This window comes from Hypanus sabinus, chromosome 3 (assembly GCF_030144855.1).
Source record: "Hypanus sabinus isolate sHypSab1 chromosome 3, sHypSab1.hap1, whole genome shotgun sequence".
NCBI classification, from domain to species: Eukaryota; Metazoa; Chordata; class Chondrichthyes; order Myliobatiformes; family Dasyatidae; genus Hypanus; species Hypanus sabinus.
In genome coordinates, this window is record NC_082708.1 from 182,125,707 (window position 1) to 182,140,721 (window position 15,015).

At 41.1% G+C, this 15,015-nt stretch overlaps 1 protein-coding gene across 1 annotated transcript in view; it reads left to right on the top strand.

Moving 5' to 3' along the window:
* LOC132391940 (dedicator of cytokinesis protein 2-like) overlaps window positions 1–15,015 on the top strand; it is a 1,209,929-nt gene that overhangs the window by 805,772 nt on the left and 389,142 nt on the right. Inside the window, exon 28 of the mRNA XM_059965744.1 lies at window positions 3,888–3,986. Within this exon, the coding sequence (XP_059821727.1) occupies window positions 3,888–3,986 (99 nt within the window). The remainder of the gene's footprint in view (window positions 1–3,887; window positions 3,987–15,015) is intronic.

A 15,015-nucleotide genomic window follows, 5' to 3' on the forward strand; every position in this document is an offset into this window, starting at 1 on the left:
GCCTCTGAACTTTGACTGCCGTATTCGCCGCATTTGGAATCACAGCCTCTGAGCTCGTACCCTAACTCGCCAACCACTGGATTTTGAGTACCTCCGTCCGTCATAATTAACTATGTTCTTTGGAAGAGCTATCCAGTCCAGAACCAATAGGATGATCATGCAGTTAATCGGTTTCTGTAGAGAAACAGATTTTCTCGTTTGCACTAATTTTGAAAACATTTCCTGATAAATGCTCTTATCAACTGATAAAGTGAGAGATCATTACCACTAATGATGGATAAATTAAAGATTATCTTTATTTGTCACACATACATTGAAATATACAGTGAAATGTGCCAAGGATTTGCTGGGGGCAACCTGCAAGGGTTGCCATGCTTCAGATGCCAACAGAGCTTGCCCATAACCTAACCCTAACTCGTGTACCTTTTGGGTTGTGGGAAGAAACCAGAGCATCCAGAGGAAACCTAAAAGAAATTGAATCAATCCGCATTTGCAGTATTGCAGTACGGGCCTATTTTTGCTTGTTCATTGAAAGCCGCTCCCCTATGGGACTGGCCCATTTAAGGAGCATTGCAGCCATTCCGCCAGCTGCCGTGTAGCTGATGTCATCAGGGCGTGGCAGAATATGGCAGAACCATGCTGAAAGCACACTCTTGCCTTATCATTCTCCGGGTCATCATGACCGGTGCCATGGTAATGATAGAAGTATGTCACAGTAAGAGGGAGCCCAGGTGCACACTTTAGATAAGTATTTCCCACTGTGTGTAACTTAAGTAGTTTACTGAATGTTTAATGTTTGTCGTGTCCTGTAAATAAATGGTTATCTTATTTACCAGTAGCAAATGCCTTCTGTCCCCTCTCATTGAACCTGCGAACCTGATTTCACACAACACAAGCTCACAGAAAAATGGTACAAGAATTGCAGAACAAACCTATTGACACTGAACCCTATATGCAGTCCCCTCAGAACTTTTCCATTTGTTACTTTCACTCTGACAATGCCTGGCTCAGGAAAATTGTGAACGGCTAATACCATGAACGGCTGTACGATTACTGTGTCAAGAAAGAGGTTAGTTTGACAGCAGAAGATGCTCCATTTTGACCCGATTTTGACCTAATGGCAGTGGAAAATTTGCTAAAAAGGCAGCTTCGAGAAATACTCCTTTTTTTTAAATGGCTGGTGTACTTTTACCAAGAGGAAGTGTCGATCTTAAAATTCTTCAAGTTTCATTGACACCTTTTGGAGAGAGATTAATCTGAAACTTCATAGCCGCAAACAATCTGCTGGAAGAACTGAGCCAATTGAACAGCGTCTGTGGGAGGAGAGAAATTGTCAAACTCGGAAATGGGTTTTGGTGTGTTGTTGCTCTAAATCCCAGAATCTGCTGTCTCATTGCGTCTGTCCTGATTAAAGGTTTCAATGCCGAGATGCAGGGATTTGATAGACTGGGAATGTTTTCTCGGGAATGGAGGGGGCTGAAGGGTGACATGATGGAAGTACAGTATGGAAGATTGGAGGGGCACAGACAGAGTAGATACAATTTTTTTCCCATGGCAGGGAAATCAGAGACTTAGGAGGCAAAAGCTTAATGTAAGTGAAAGGAGATTTAAAGGGGATGTGAGAGATAAGGTTTTCTGACAGCGATCGGTTGACATCTGGAACATGCTGCCTGTGAAGTTGGGGATATTAGAAAAAATCATTGTGTTTAAGAGGAACTTAAATAGTCAAGGCGCACAGAGCAAATGTAGGAGAGTAGGATGAGTGTAGATAGGCAGAGAGGTCAGCACTAACATAAGACCATTAGGCTATTTCATCCTTCGAGTCTGTTCCGCCATTTCCTCATGGCTGGTTTGTTACCCCTCTCAACCCCATTCTCCTGCTTTCTGCCCATAACACTTGATGCCCTTACAAAGGCCTGTACTGTGCTATAACAGCCTCTACCTTAGACACTCCTAATGACACACCCACAGCTATTTGTGGCAATGATTTCCATAGATACTCTGGCTAAAAATTTCCTTTTATTTCTTTTCTAAAGGGATGTCCTTCTATTCTACGGCTGTGCTCTCTGGTTCTAGATTTTTCCTACTATTGGAAATGTCCTCTCCATGTCCATTTTATCTAGGCCTTTCAATATTTGCTAGGTTTCAATGAGATCCCCCTCATTCTTCTGAACTGCAGTGAGTACTGGCCCGGAGCCATCAAACCCTCCTCATATGTTAGCCTTTTCATTCTGAGGTCATTTTTGTAAATCTCATCTGGACCTTCCAATTCTGACACGTCCTTTTTCAGATAAGGTCCCAAAACTACAGCTCATATTTTTCCCATGTGGTCTGACCAATGCCTTATAAAGCCTCAACATTACATCTTTGCTTTTATATATTAGTCCTTTCAAAATGAATATTAATATTAGAACATAACCCAGAAATTAAAAATTATAGCACAATATCCTTCTGGCCTTCTCTAAGATCAATCTAACCCTTCTTTCCTACATTTTTCTATCATCCATCTGCCTATCTAAATGTTTCTAATGTTTCTGACTCCACACTACATCGGGCAGGGTGGTCCACCCATCTACATTTGCTTTCCTTACTCCCGACTAACCTGCAAGTTAACGTTCAGGGAATCCTGCATGAGGGCTCCCAAGTCCCTTTGCGATCCAAATCTCTGTATTTGCTCTCCTTTTAGAAAATAGTTCATGCCTTTATTCCTCCTACTAAAGTGCATGACCACACTATATTTCATCTGCCACTTCTTTGCCCATTCTGCCAATCCATCAAAGTCCTTCTTCAGGCTTCCTGCTTCCTCAACACTACTCGTCCCTCCATCTAACTTTGCATCATCCATAAACTTAGCCAAAAGGCCACCAATTCTGTCATGATGGTCCAAAGGATCCATCTCTGTGCTGGACAACTTTATAAGACAGAAGTACCCTTTGTTAGTAAAGCAATAACTGTTCAGATCTTTGCTTCATCTTTTCTTTACTGCCTGTTCCTCCTCATTACCTTTGCTTCTCCAACTGCCCAAATATCTGTCTTAGCCTTGGAAAGCCTTTAATGATTCAGCAGGCAGCTGCCAGTGGTAGAGAATTTCCAAGGCTCACATCTCACTGAGAGTAGAAATTCCTTCTCATCTCATTTCTAAATGGGTAAGGAACTAATCACTCACTGTGACACCTCTCCTGAGAAGTAACGCCTTAAGTTTAGATCTTTCCGCCAGTGGAAACATCTTCTGATCATCTGCTCTGACAAAGGGCCAAATAAGTGTTTCAATAGGATTCTGCTGCAAGCTTTTCCTTGCCTCGGGCTCCAGTCTCAACCCATCCTCTCTTCTCCACTTCATGCCAGCTGTCATCCTGACGCAGGGTCTCAAACAAAACAGTTTCTTCCACTCCCCCACCATCACGGACGCTGCTCGACCCACTGAGTACTCCGAACGGGTTGTTTGTTGCTCTGTTGTACTGTTTCCTAAATGATGTGTTTTGAAACCTAGCCAGATAGATCATCTTTTATTGAGAAGATGGTGTCAGTGATTCAAGAACGGCAGAAAAGCAGTTCAGCACAGCCAAGAAGGGCCAAAAAACCTGTTTTTGTGCTGTAATGTTCTATGGTTCTAACAGTTTCTTTCCCTCTGTCATCCAATTCCTAAATGGTTATTGAACCCATGAACAATACCTCACTTTCTTTTTATTATTTCTGTTTTTGCACTATTTTAAATTTAACTATTTAGTATACGCATATATACTTACTGTAATTGACTTTTTTGTTCTATATTATAATGATTGCAACGTACTGTTGCCACTAAATTGACAAATTTCACGACATATGTCGGCGATATTAAACCTGATTCTGATTCCTCTCAAATTGACTCTGTTCTCTTTTCTTTCCAGAGCAATTACGTGGCTTGTATGACAGCTATTCTCAGCCAAATGGAATATGCGCATTATGTGAATTACATCAATATGTTCCAGACACGGCAGGACCTCATGGTATGTGACACCAGCACACTTGTCTGCTTTATTTTCACCTAAATGTAATTTTGCTCCTTAAATCCATGCCAATATATTCCAAGCTGTTCAACGTAGGATTAACTTTCTGTCTGGGCATCCTTCGTTAAGGCACTGAGCTTCAGAAGTTAATCCTCCATAGCCAGTGTGAAGATTATGAAAAATAATTTCACCTTCTCCAGGAGGAATTAACATGGAGCCTGGAACAGTATGGCACTGAATGGGCCATTCAGCCCGGATGTTGTGCAGATCTCAATAGCAATTTGTACTAAATGACCTCATATTTCATCTATACCGACCATTTTATGCATATTTGTGTGTCCATCTAAAAGCATCTTAAACTCCAACAGACTGCCTGCTTGCACTGTTACCATGGTAACCCATCCCAGGCACCTACCTCTCACACTGTCTTCAAGCTCACCCCCTTAACCTTTCGTGTTCAATACTTCTTCCTTAGGGGAAAATATTCTAACTCTCTAACCTCATTATTAAAAATAAAAATCTGTAAGGCCTTCCCTCAGCCCCTGACACTCTAGGGATGACAACCTAAGTTTAACATAGAAGACATAGATTGAATGACACATCTTGCGATACACTCAGACACATCGTCAGTGATGTAACCCAGGGTCACAGTGTGTTTTGGGTCTTTCAACATGACATACTCACCTGCACACAGAAAATTACAGAACCATAAAGGCCCTGCGGCACACAATATTGTGCATGGCATTCAACTACTCTAATATCAATCCAATCCTTTCTTTCTACAAGCATTCAACCTACTCTAGGATCAATCCAACCCTTCCCTTTTACGTAGCACTCTATTTCTCTGTCATCCACATGCTTATCTAAAAGATTCTTAACTGCCCTGAATGTGCTTGCCTCTATCACCACGCCCGGGAGGGCACCCACCACTTTCTATGTAAAGAATTTGCCTCTGACATCTCTCATACTTTCCTCCAGTCTCCTTAAAATGATGCCCCCTTGTATTAGCTATTTCCACCCTGGGAAAAAAGTATCTGGCTGTCTACTCTATCGGTGCCTCTTGTCAAGTTCAGGTCCCAATTGCAGTGTATTGTCATCTGACTGTACACACAAACAACCAAACTAAATGAAGTTCCTCCGGACCACGGTGCACCCCACAAAACGTCTATCACACATGGCACATAAACTAAACTATTACCATGAGTACTGTAAGTTAATAAAATATAATTGAAAATGCAACACAGGTAAAAAATAAACAGTAAACAGCTCGCTGTCCTAGTAATGAGACCTCGGTGGGGGCAGGGTATTCAATAATCTCACAGCCTGAGGGAAGAAGCTGTAACCCAGTCTGACAGTTCTACTCTGGGGCATCTCATGCACCTCTATCAAGTCACCTCCCAACCTCCTTCGCTCAGAAGAAAAAAGCCCTTTCTCCTTCAATCTTCCTTCATAATCATGTTCTCTAATTCAGAATGCATCCTGATAAATTTCTTTTGCACCTATTACCACTATCTTTACATCCTTCCTATAATGGAGCATCCAGAATGGAGCAAAATGGGAATATTGTGTAGAAAAAATGAGAGTATTTTTTAAGCCAACCATGTCACTAATTGCTAGTCAGCTCTAACTGATCCTTCAACAGAATTGGCTTGTTAATAAACCCTGAGGTTTTACAAGACATTGGCCTGACCACACTTGGAGTATTGTGAGCAATTCTAGGCCCCTTATCTAAAAAAAGATGTGCTGGCATTGGAGAGGGTCCAGTTCATGAGAAAGATCCCAGGAATGAAATGGGTAAGGTATGAGGAGCCTTTGATGATTTGTTCTCACTGGAGTTCAGAAGAATGGGAGGTGGGGGAAATCACATTGAAATCTATCAGATATTGAAAGGCCTAGATAGAGAGGACTTGGAAAGGATGTCTCCTGTAGGGGGAAAGGATAGACCAGAGGGCACAGCCTCAGAATAGAAGGATGTCCCCTTGGAGCAGAGATGAGGAATTTCATTAGTCAGAGGGTGCTGAATCGGTGGAATTCATTGCCACAGATGGGTGTGGAGACCAAATTATTGGGTATATTCAAAGTGGGGTTTGATAGGTGTTCAAAATATCAAGGGAGTTGGTAGGGGAATTGGGTTGAGACAGTTAATAAATCAATATTGATGGAATGATAGAGCAGACTAAATGGACTGAATGGCCTCCACAACTGATAGTGAGTGCATACTTACAGAACAGAGTAACCATCTGTGGCAATCAATTCCACAGATTCGTCAGTCTCTATCTAAGGAAACTCCTCCTCATCTCTGTTCCAAAGAGATATCCTTGTATATTCTGTTGTGCCCCAGGTCCCAGGCTCCACCACTATTGAAAACACATTCTCCCCATCCACTCTATCTAGGCCTGTCAGTTCAGGAAAGGAATTATTTCAGCTCTCCTTAGTTGCAATCACAGAGCCCAACTTTATAATGGCGAAGTTACAATGAATGAACTGACCTCTATAGCAGGCGGCTTTTCCAAACCGAATGACTCCATTAAGGACTGCGGATTACAGCTTTTATATGTATTTTTGTGTTTGGTTTATTGATCCGACAACACAAATCAGCTTAGCCATCAAATACTTTGGAGCTTAAATTTCCGAAAATGCAGCTGACGTGGTAAATGATTCTGGGCCATTTCACTTGCCACAATTTAATAGATAATCTTCTTTAAAAAGGGCATTGCGAAATGTAAAAGCACATTGATAATCAGTTTTCACTTTAAAGATACGGGCATGCTAACAGCATATCATGAATTAGTTCTGCTTTATCCATGTAACCAGACAGTCACTAGAGTTTAGAAGCGGAATCTCGTTGAAATATATTGAAAGACCTCGAGAGAGTAGTGTGTAGATGTTTTCCTATAGCAGGGGAGTCTAGGACCAGAGGGCACAGCCTCAGAACAGAATAATGTCTGTTTAGATCTGAGATAAGGGGGAATTTCTTTAGCCAGAGAATAGAGAATCTGTGGATTTTGTTGCCACAGGTAGCTGTGAAGCTGTTATTGGATATATTCAAAGCAAAGGTTGATAGGTTCTTGATTAGTAAGGGTGTCAAAGGTCTTGGAAGGAAGGCAGGAGAATAGAGTTGAGAGGGTTAATAAATCAGGCATGATGGAATGGTGGAGCAAATCTGATGGGCTGAAAGCCCTTATTCTCCTCCCATGTATTGTGCTCTTATTTATTTAGTGAGTGTGTATTTGCCAAGCAAAGTAACAGCCTTCTTGTGAGCCAAGTCAAGGTCATTATGTGGCCCTTGGGTCTCATGAAGGAAAGTCGTGAATAACAGACAATGCAACATGTATGTCGCAACACACAAAATGCAACAGGATCTCAATGGGTGGTCCAGCAGCATCCATGGAGGTACGTGGACTGTTGACATTTTGGATCATCTGAACTGAGACTTCATCTGGAATTGGGACAGCCTGTCCAGGTGAAAGATTTTATCCCAAAACATTTCCTTGCACAGACACCCTGACACGCTGAGTTTGCCCAGTGCTTCATGTGTTACTTCAGACTCCAGCATCTGCCATCTCATGTGTCTGTCCATTTTGTTGCATCAGCTACAAAGACGGTTAGCTTGAAGATTCAAACAGGGGTTATTGTCTATATATAGTCTAGACAAGAGCAGGGGTTCCCAACCTATCAGTATTGTCCACATCTCTTCAGGATCGGAGCAACATAGATAGATCAGTTTGATCCTGAAGAGATAGATGAGTGTTGGATCTGGAGATAATATTATTCAGAAGGTTCTTTGGAAGTAAAGAACAAGTCAAAAATGTTTTGGTTATAGCTGTTGTTCAGATGTTCGTAAGAAAGAAATGATAATAAAGCACAGCAGCAGGTAACAAGCTCATGCTCTAACTAGCTCACTCTACTGTAAGTAAGGAGGAAAGAAAGAACAAAGACAAAAAAACGAGGGAAGACAAAAATTAAGTTGCCTTGTGGTGGTACTTGTATTGAAAACTAGCTCAGACTAGATAGATAACAAAATTATTTTGATAAGAACAGCCTATGAAATTTATGCTGACGTGACCCAGGTTGCAGACTACAAAACTACAAAAAACACAGAGCCAAATGACTAAATATCCACCAAACATTTACAAACAGTTGACTGTACAAATATTCTAAATCACCATTTTGAATCATTGCAACTGAAAATTCAGAGGTAGAAAAATTTGCAAAACCAGCATCGAATATAAAACTTAATCAACCCAAATTATAAAAACATTAAAGTGTACTCGTACATCACCATCATCATCATTATGTGCCATGCTGTATGACCTGGGCAATCATGGTCTGCCATCTGTCTTTAATCTGAGAAGTTCTAATAAGTTCTTCAAAGCTTGTGACTGTCCATCCCTTGATATAACTCAAGAATGTCATGCACTGTTGACCGAGACTTTCTTCCATCAATTTTTCCAATCACTGTAAGATGTTCGAGCTTCTCTTTCTTCAGTACATGTCCCAGAAGTTTGAACTGCCATTTCCTGATTGATGATATTGTGGTGAACTATGTGCCTGTCTGGACACGCCCCCTGCTGACTGCTCCTGTGGCTCCTCCCACAGGCCCCTGTATAAAGGCGATCTGAGGCCTGACGCTCGGCCTCAGTCTCCAGGACATAGTATGATAGACACTCACTCCTGGTTCCTTCTTCCAGTCAATAAAAGCTGATATCTCGCCTCACGTCTCAGTGTGAGTTATTGATGGTGCATCAGATATCAGCTCTCTTCTTATTCCAGCTTTTCACAGCATTTCTTAATTAGTTACTCTGTCCTTCCAGGGAAGGACTCGTACAGCTGTATTGCATCAGATTTCCAGCAGCTGCAGAATCTCTTGCATTTATGAATTGTTCTTATGGTTAGGGACACTCCTCATCTCCTTCCTATATCTCCCCTCTCATAGCTGAAGGCAAGATCCCTCATTTCTCACATCACCTACCAGTGTAAATTTCTTGCCCCTCTCTCATCTATCCCTTTCATAATTTTATATGTTTCTATAAGATCTCTTCTCATTCTTCTGAATTGCCATGACTATATTCCCCTACCCAATCTCTCCTCATTGGCTATCCCCCTCTACACCACCTTCAAATATCTGTGTGTGTGTGTGTGTTGAATTAAATAAGTAGAGCAAAAAGAGGAAAATAAAGTATATCTTTCTAAAGTAAGGAGACCAGAACTGCAGGCAGTACTCCTGGCACAGCCTCACCAGTACCCTGAACAGTTGTAGCATAACTTCCCTGCTCTTAACTTCAGTCCCTCTAGCAATAAAGACCAACATTCCATTTACCTTCTTGAAAGGGGGTAGGTTTTCAGATTTCTGAATCATTGAAATCTCTCATGGGGAAGGTAAGACCTGTACAAAAAGGATAGGTTACACCTGAACCCGAGATGGACCAATATCCCTGTGGGCAGGTTTGCTAGAGTGTTGAGGAGGGTTTAAATTAAGTTGGCAGAGGATGGGAGCTGGAGAGATGGAGTTGGGGATGGGTTAGTTGCTATACGAGTTGATGCAGTGTTTCATGAGATTGTGAGGAAGGACAGGCGGATCACAGGTAAAAAATTGCAGTATGTGGAATGAGGTGAAGTGTAAGGTTTGGACAAAATCAAAAAGGGTGATGAGTGCAGGACTGAAGATGTTATATTAGAATGCACACAGTATATGGAATAAAGTAGATGTCTTGCAGCGGATTTAGAGATTGGCAGGTATGACGTTAAGGGCATCACTCCGATGTGGCTGAAAGAAGGTCATAGTTGAGCGTTTAACATCCAAGGATACAAATTGTATCAAAAGGACAGACAGGAAGGCAGAGGGGGTGGGGTGACTCTGTAGGTAAAAAATGAAATCAATTCCTCAGAAAGAGGAGACATAGGCTCAAAAGGTGTAGAATTGTTGAGGGTAGAGTTAAGAAACTGCAAGGGTAAAAGGACCCTGATGGGAGATACATACAGGTACCTGAACAGTAGCCAAGATGTAAATGTTAACAGAATGTAGAAGAGATATGAAATAAGGGCAATGTCATGATTTCAAAATATAGGTAGATCGGGAAAATCACATTAGTGCTGGGTTCTAAGACAGTGAATTTGTGGAATGCCAACACAATAGATTATGGTTAAACCCACTAAGGGAAAGACAATACTATATTGGGTGTTGAGTAATGAACTAGATTTGATTAGGGAGCTTAAGGTAAAGGAACCCTTAGGAGGCAGTAATCACAATATGATAGAATTCACCTTCCAGTTTGAGATGAAGGCTTTAAAATCAGATGTTTCAGCATTAGAGTGTAAAGGGAATTATTGAGGAATGAGAGAGGATCTGGCCAAAGTTGATTGGAAGACGACTGGCAGGGATGATGACAGGACAGCAATGGCTGGGGTTTCTGGGGGCAATTCAGGAGGAGAAGGATAAATGCATCCCAAAAAGGAAGAAGTATTCTAAAGGGAGGGTGAATCAATCAGCACTGGCAAGGGAAGCCAAAGACAACATCAACACAGAGGGCATATAATATAGCAAAAATTAGTGGGAGGTTAGAGGATTGGGAAGTTTTCAAAACCAACAGAAAGCAACTTAAATCAATATAAGGAGAGAAAAGATGAGATATGAAATTAAGCGAGCCAATAATATTAAAGAGGATACCACGATTTTGTCAGATATACTGTATAAAAAGAGAGGGGAGAGTGGATATCGAACCATTAGAAAATAATACTGGAGAGGTAGTAATGGAGGTCAGTTAAATTGCAGACAAAGTAAATAAGTATTTTGCATCAATCATCACTGTGGTAGGCATGAGCAGCATGTCAGAAATTCGAGAGTGTCAGGGGGCAGAGATGAGTGTAATTGCTTGACAAATCTGTCGTAATTCTTTGAGGAAATAACAGGCAGGATAAACATAGGAGAGTTAATGGATGTTATTTACTTGGATTTTCAGAATGTCTTTTACAAGGTATCACAGTAAAAATATTAGCAAGCTGTAGACAGAAGATTGGCAGAAGGCAAAGCGTTAGAATAAAGGAAGCCTTTTCTGGTTGACTGCCGATGGCAAGTGGTGTTCCACAGGGGTCTGCATTGGGACTGATTCTTTTTACATTATACGTCAATGACTTGGATGATGGAATTGATGGCTTTGTGGCCAAGTCTACAGATGACATGAAGATAGGTGGGGGTGGGGTCAGGTAGTTTTGAGGAAGTAGAGAAGTTACAAAAGGGTGTAGACAGATTAGAAGATTGGGCAAAGAAATGGCAGATGGAATACAGTGTTGGGAGGTTTACGGTCATGCACTTAGGTAGAAGGAATAAAGGCACAGATTATTTTCCAAAACAGAGTAATTTCAAAAATCAGAGGAGCAACGAGACTTGAGAGTCCTTGTGTAGGATGAACTGAAGGCTGACTTGCAGTTTGCATCAGTGGTGAGGAAGGCAAATACAATGTTATCAATCATTTGGAGAGCACAAGAATAAGAGCAAGGATGTGATGCTGAGGCTTTATAAAGCATTAGTCAGACCACACTTGGAGTATTATGAATAGTTTTGGGCCCCTTAACTAAGAAAGAAATGCTGGGATTAGAGACAGTCCAGATGAGTTTCACAAGAATGATTCCAGGAATGAAAGGGTTGACGTTTGAGCAGCATTTGATGACTCCAGGCCTGTACTCACTGGACTTTAGAAGAATGAGGGGGGTTCTCATTGAAACCTATCGAACATTGAAAGGCATGGACAGAGTGGATGTGGAGACAATGTTTTGCAATAGTGGGTAAGCGTAGGACCAAAGAGCACAGCCTCAGAATAGAGGGACGACCATTTAGAACAGAGATGAGAAGCAATTTCTTTAGCCAGCTTTGGAATTCATTGCCTCAGATGACTGTGGAGGCCAAGCCATTGGGTATATTTAAATCAGCAGTTGATAGGATCTTGATTAATAAGGTCATCGAAGGCTACAGGGCAAAGACAGGAGAATGGGATTGAGAGGAGTAATAAATCAGCTATAATAGAGTGACAGAGCAGACTCGATAGGCTGAGTGGTCTAATTCTGCTCCTATGTCTTTTGGTCTCATAGTTTTATAATCTTTGAGGCACAAACACTCACAAGTCGCTCTGCATAACAACAAACTACAATCTTTCACCAGTTAAATAATAATCTGATCCTCTATTTTTCCTTCTACAGTAGATGATCTCATATCTGCCAATATGTACTCCATCAGCCAACCCTTTCCCACTTACTTAACTTGCAGATACTGTTAAAGAGGCTGCTTACAATGACTGAGGGCTTGTTTGCCTTGGACCATAGAAAAACCTTCCTTTATTAATAGAGTAACAGAGCATAGAAACAGGCCCTTTGATCTGGCTTGTCTATGTTTGACCTTGATTCCTAGTTTGGCCACATGCCCCTAAATCTTTTCTATCGAAATGTCTTTTAAATATTGCTATTTCATCTGCCCCCCCCCCATTCTCTCTGGCATTTTGTTCCATATGCACACACCACACTCTATGTGAAGAATTTGTCTCTCAGGTCCCTTTTAAATCTTTCCCTTCCCCTTGAACCCCTGCCCTCCTGAATTCTATTCCCCTTCACTGAGAAAAAGACATTGTGTGTTCAGCCTGTTTACATCAGGATATGTTACTGCAGAAGCCTGTTAAGGTGAAATACTGTATTCTTTCATCCCATTATGTCCCTTATGATTTTGGAGGAATAGATAAGGTCAACACTTAAATGAGTGTTGTTATTCTCTTTTGTTCAAAAGCCTGATACTTGAGGGGTAGTAACTGTAGTGGAACTTCATTGTGCGAGTCCTGAGGCTCTTTGTACCTTCTACCTGATGGCAGCAGTGAGAAAGGAGCATGGCCTGGGTGGTCAGGATCTTTGATGATGGATACTGCTTTTCTACAGCAACGTTTCATGTAGATGATTGAGAGGGTTTTATCCTTGATGTACTGGGTGAAACTCACTACCTTTTGTAGGATTTTCCATTCAAAGGCATCGGTGTTCCCATACCAGGCTGTGATGCAGTCAGTCAGCACACTATCCATCACACATCTATAGAAGTTTGCCAAAGTTTTTGATGACATGCCATATCTCCACAGATTCCTGAGAAAGTAGAGGGGCTGTTATGCTTTCTTCGCAATTATATTCATATATGTCCAGGACATATCCTCTGATATAGAGACACGCAGTGCAAGTTCAGGCCACAACTGAAGAGCTCTTGAAGCACCCCAGACAACCTTTACAATACACAGGGACACTGTATGGGCTAAGCATTTTCCTGTTAAATTTTTAAACACTTTGTTACCACCTGGTGTGCCATTACATAAGACCATAAGATTCCAGAGCCCTACCATTCTCTGTGGAAATGCTGCCCTAGTTTAACTTGCCAAAATGCAACCCATCATACTTGTCTAAGTTAATTTCTATCTGCCATCCCTTGGTCCCCTTTCCTAGTTGTTCCAGATCATGATGTAATCTTAAATATTTGTTATTTTTTTCACTGTTAACTGCACCATTAATTTTAGTGTCTGCGAGAACTTACTAACCTTGCCTACTTGACCCCAGTGGTCACAAGTCTCCAAACTGAGGAGCAACCCTCCACTTCCACTCTCTAAATATTATCACCAAGCCAATTTTGTATCCAATTGGCTAGCTCACTTTAGATCCTACAGTACTGTGTGAAAGTCTTCGGCATATACATGAGTGTAATTGGATCACACAGGCTCACTGAGCCAGAAGGGCCTGTCACCATGCTGCATTTAAAAAACAATGAGACATAGGAGCAGAATTAGGCCATTCAGTCCATCGAGTCTGCCCCACATAATCTTGAACTAAGAGAAACCCAATCAGCACCACTTCGGAATTTGAATCCACCAATACAATGCAACGGCAAAAGATTATCAGTTCAGAAATTACTAGCATGAGTGACTGAGGCTAAAAGAGTACCTGGTGACGATGCTGGGCATTTTGCCAATTTGTCCATGGTGCTCACCAAGCTAGTCCCATTTCTCGCATTTAGCCTATATTCCTTGTAACCCCGTCTCTCCTTGTACTTATCCTTATTATGTCTTCTAAATGTTCAGATTGTATCTGCCTCAACCACTTGTTTGTCACAAATTCACTCCAGTCTGCATGAAGAAGTTGCTCTCTCTGAGTTGCTTTTATGTTTTTTCTCCTCTCACCTTCAATCTTTGCCCCCTAATTTTTAATTCTCTGTCCTTGTGAAAAATACTTTGTGTTCACCCTATCTCTGATCCTCATGATTTTATACACTTTATGTATTGACACGTTGGTCTCCTGTGTTCCAAGCTCTCTCAATAACTTAGGTGCTTGGTTCCTAGCAGTCTCCTTGGAATCTTTTTCTGTACTCTTTCTAATTTAATGATGTCTTTCTCATAACATGATCAAAAAATGTGCTCAAAACTCCTAGTGCGCTCTCACTATAGTGGACTCACGACTCTTCATTCCATATTATCGAAATTTATTGCTTATTTATTTATTAATTTTTTTTTTTATCAAGCTGATCAAACCTGAGGTAGGGCATAGCCAAACATTCTCATTTGTCAGTTGCTAGGAATCTTCAGACTATTCTAGTGCTGTTTAGTATTGTAGCTTTCTGGAGACTTACAGAAATATTTCTGTGTAATCTAATCATTTATAGCTATTGTGTAGTGATTTTGGGATGATAAGCAGTTGTAGATATTACTTTTGGGACAACGTATGCCCTGTTCATGTTCCATGGTCTTTGAAAGTCCTCTTTCATTTCATAATATTTCCGGTGCTTTTCACTTATTGATTTCTGTATGTTATGTGTGTTTTGAATGACTATATCTATTAGTAAGGTGTTCTTGCTTGTTTATTCTGTAATATTATATCCGGCTGGTTATTATGGATTGATCTGTCTGTGATAATGGATCTGTCATAGTATAATCTGTCAGACTCTGAATCTAATACTGGATCAGGCCTGTATTTATAGTAAGGTATGGTGTCTTTTATGAGTTTGTATTTTAAAGCAAGA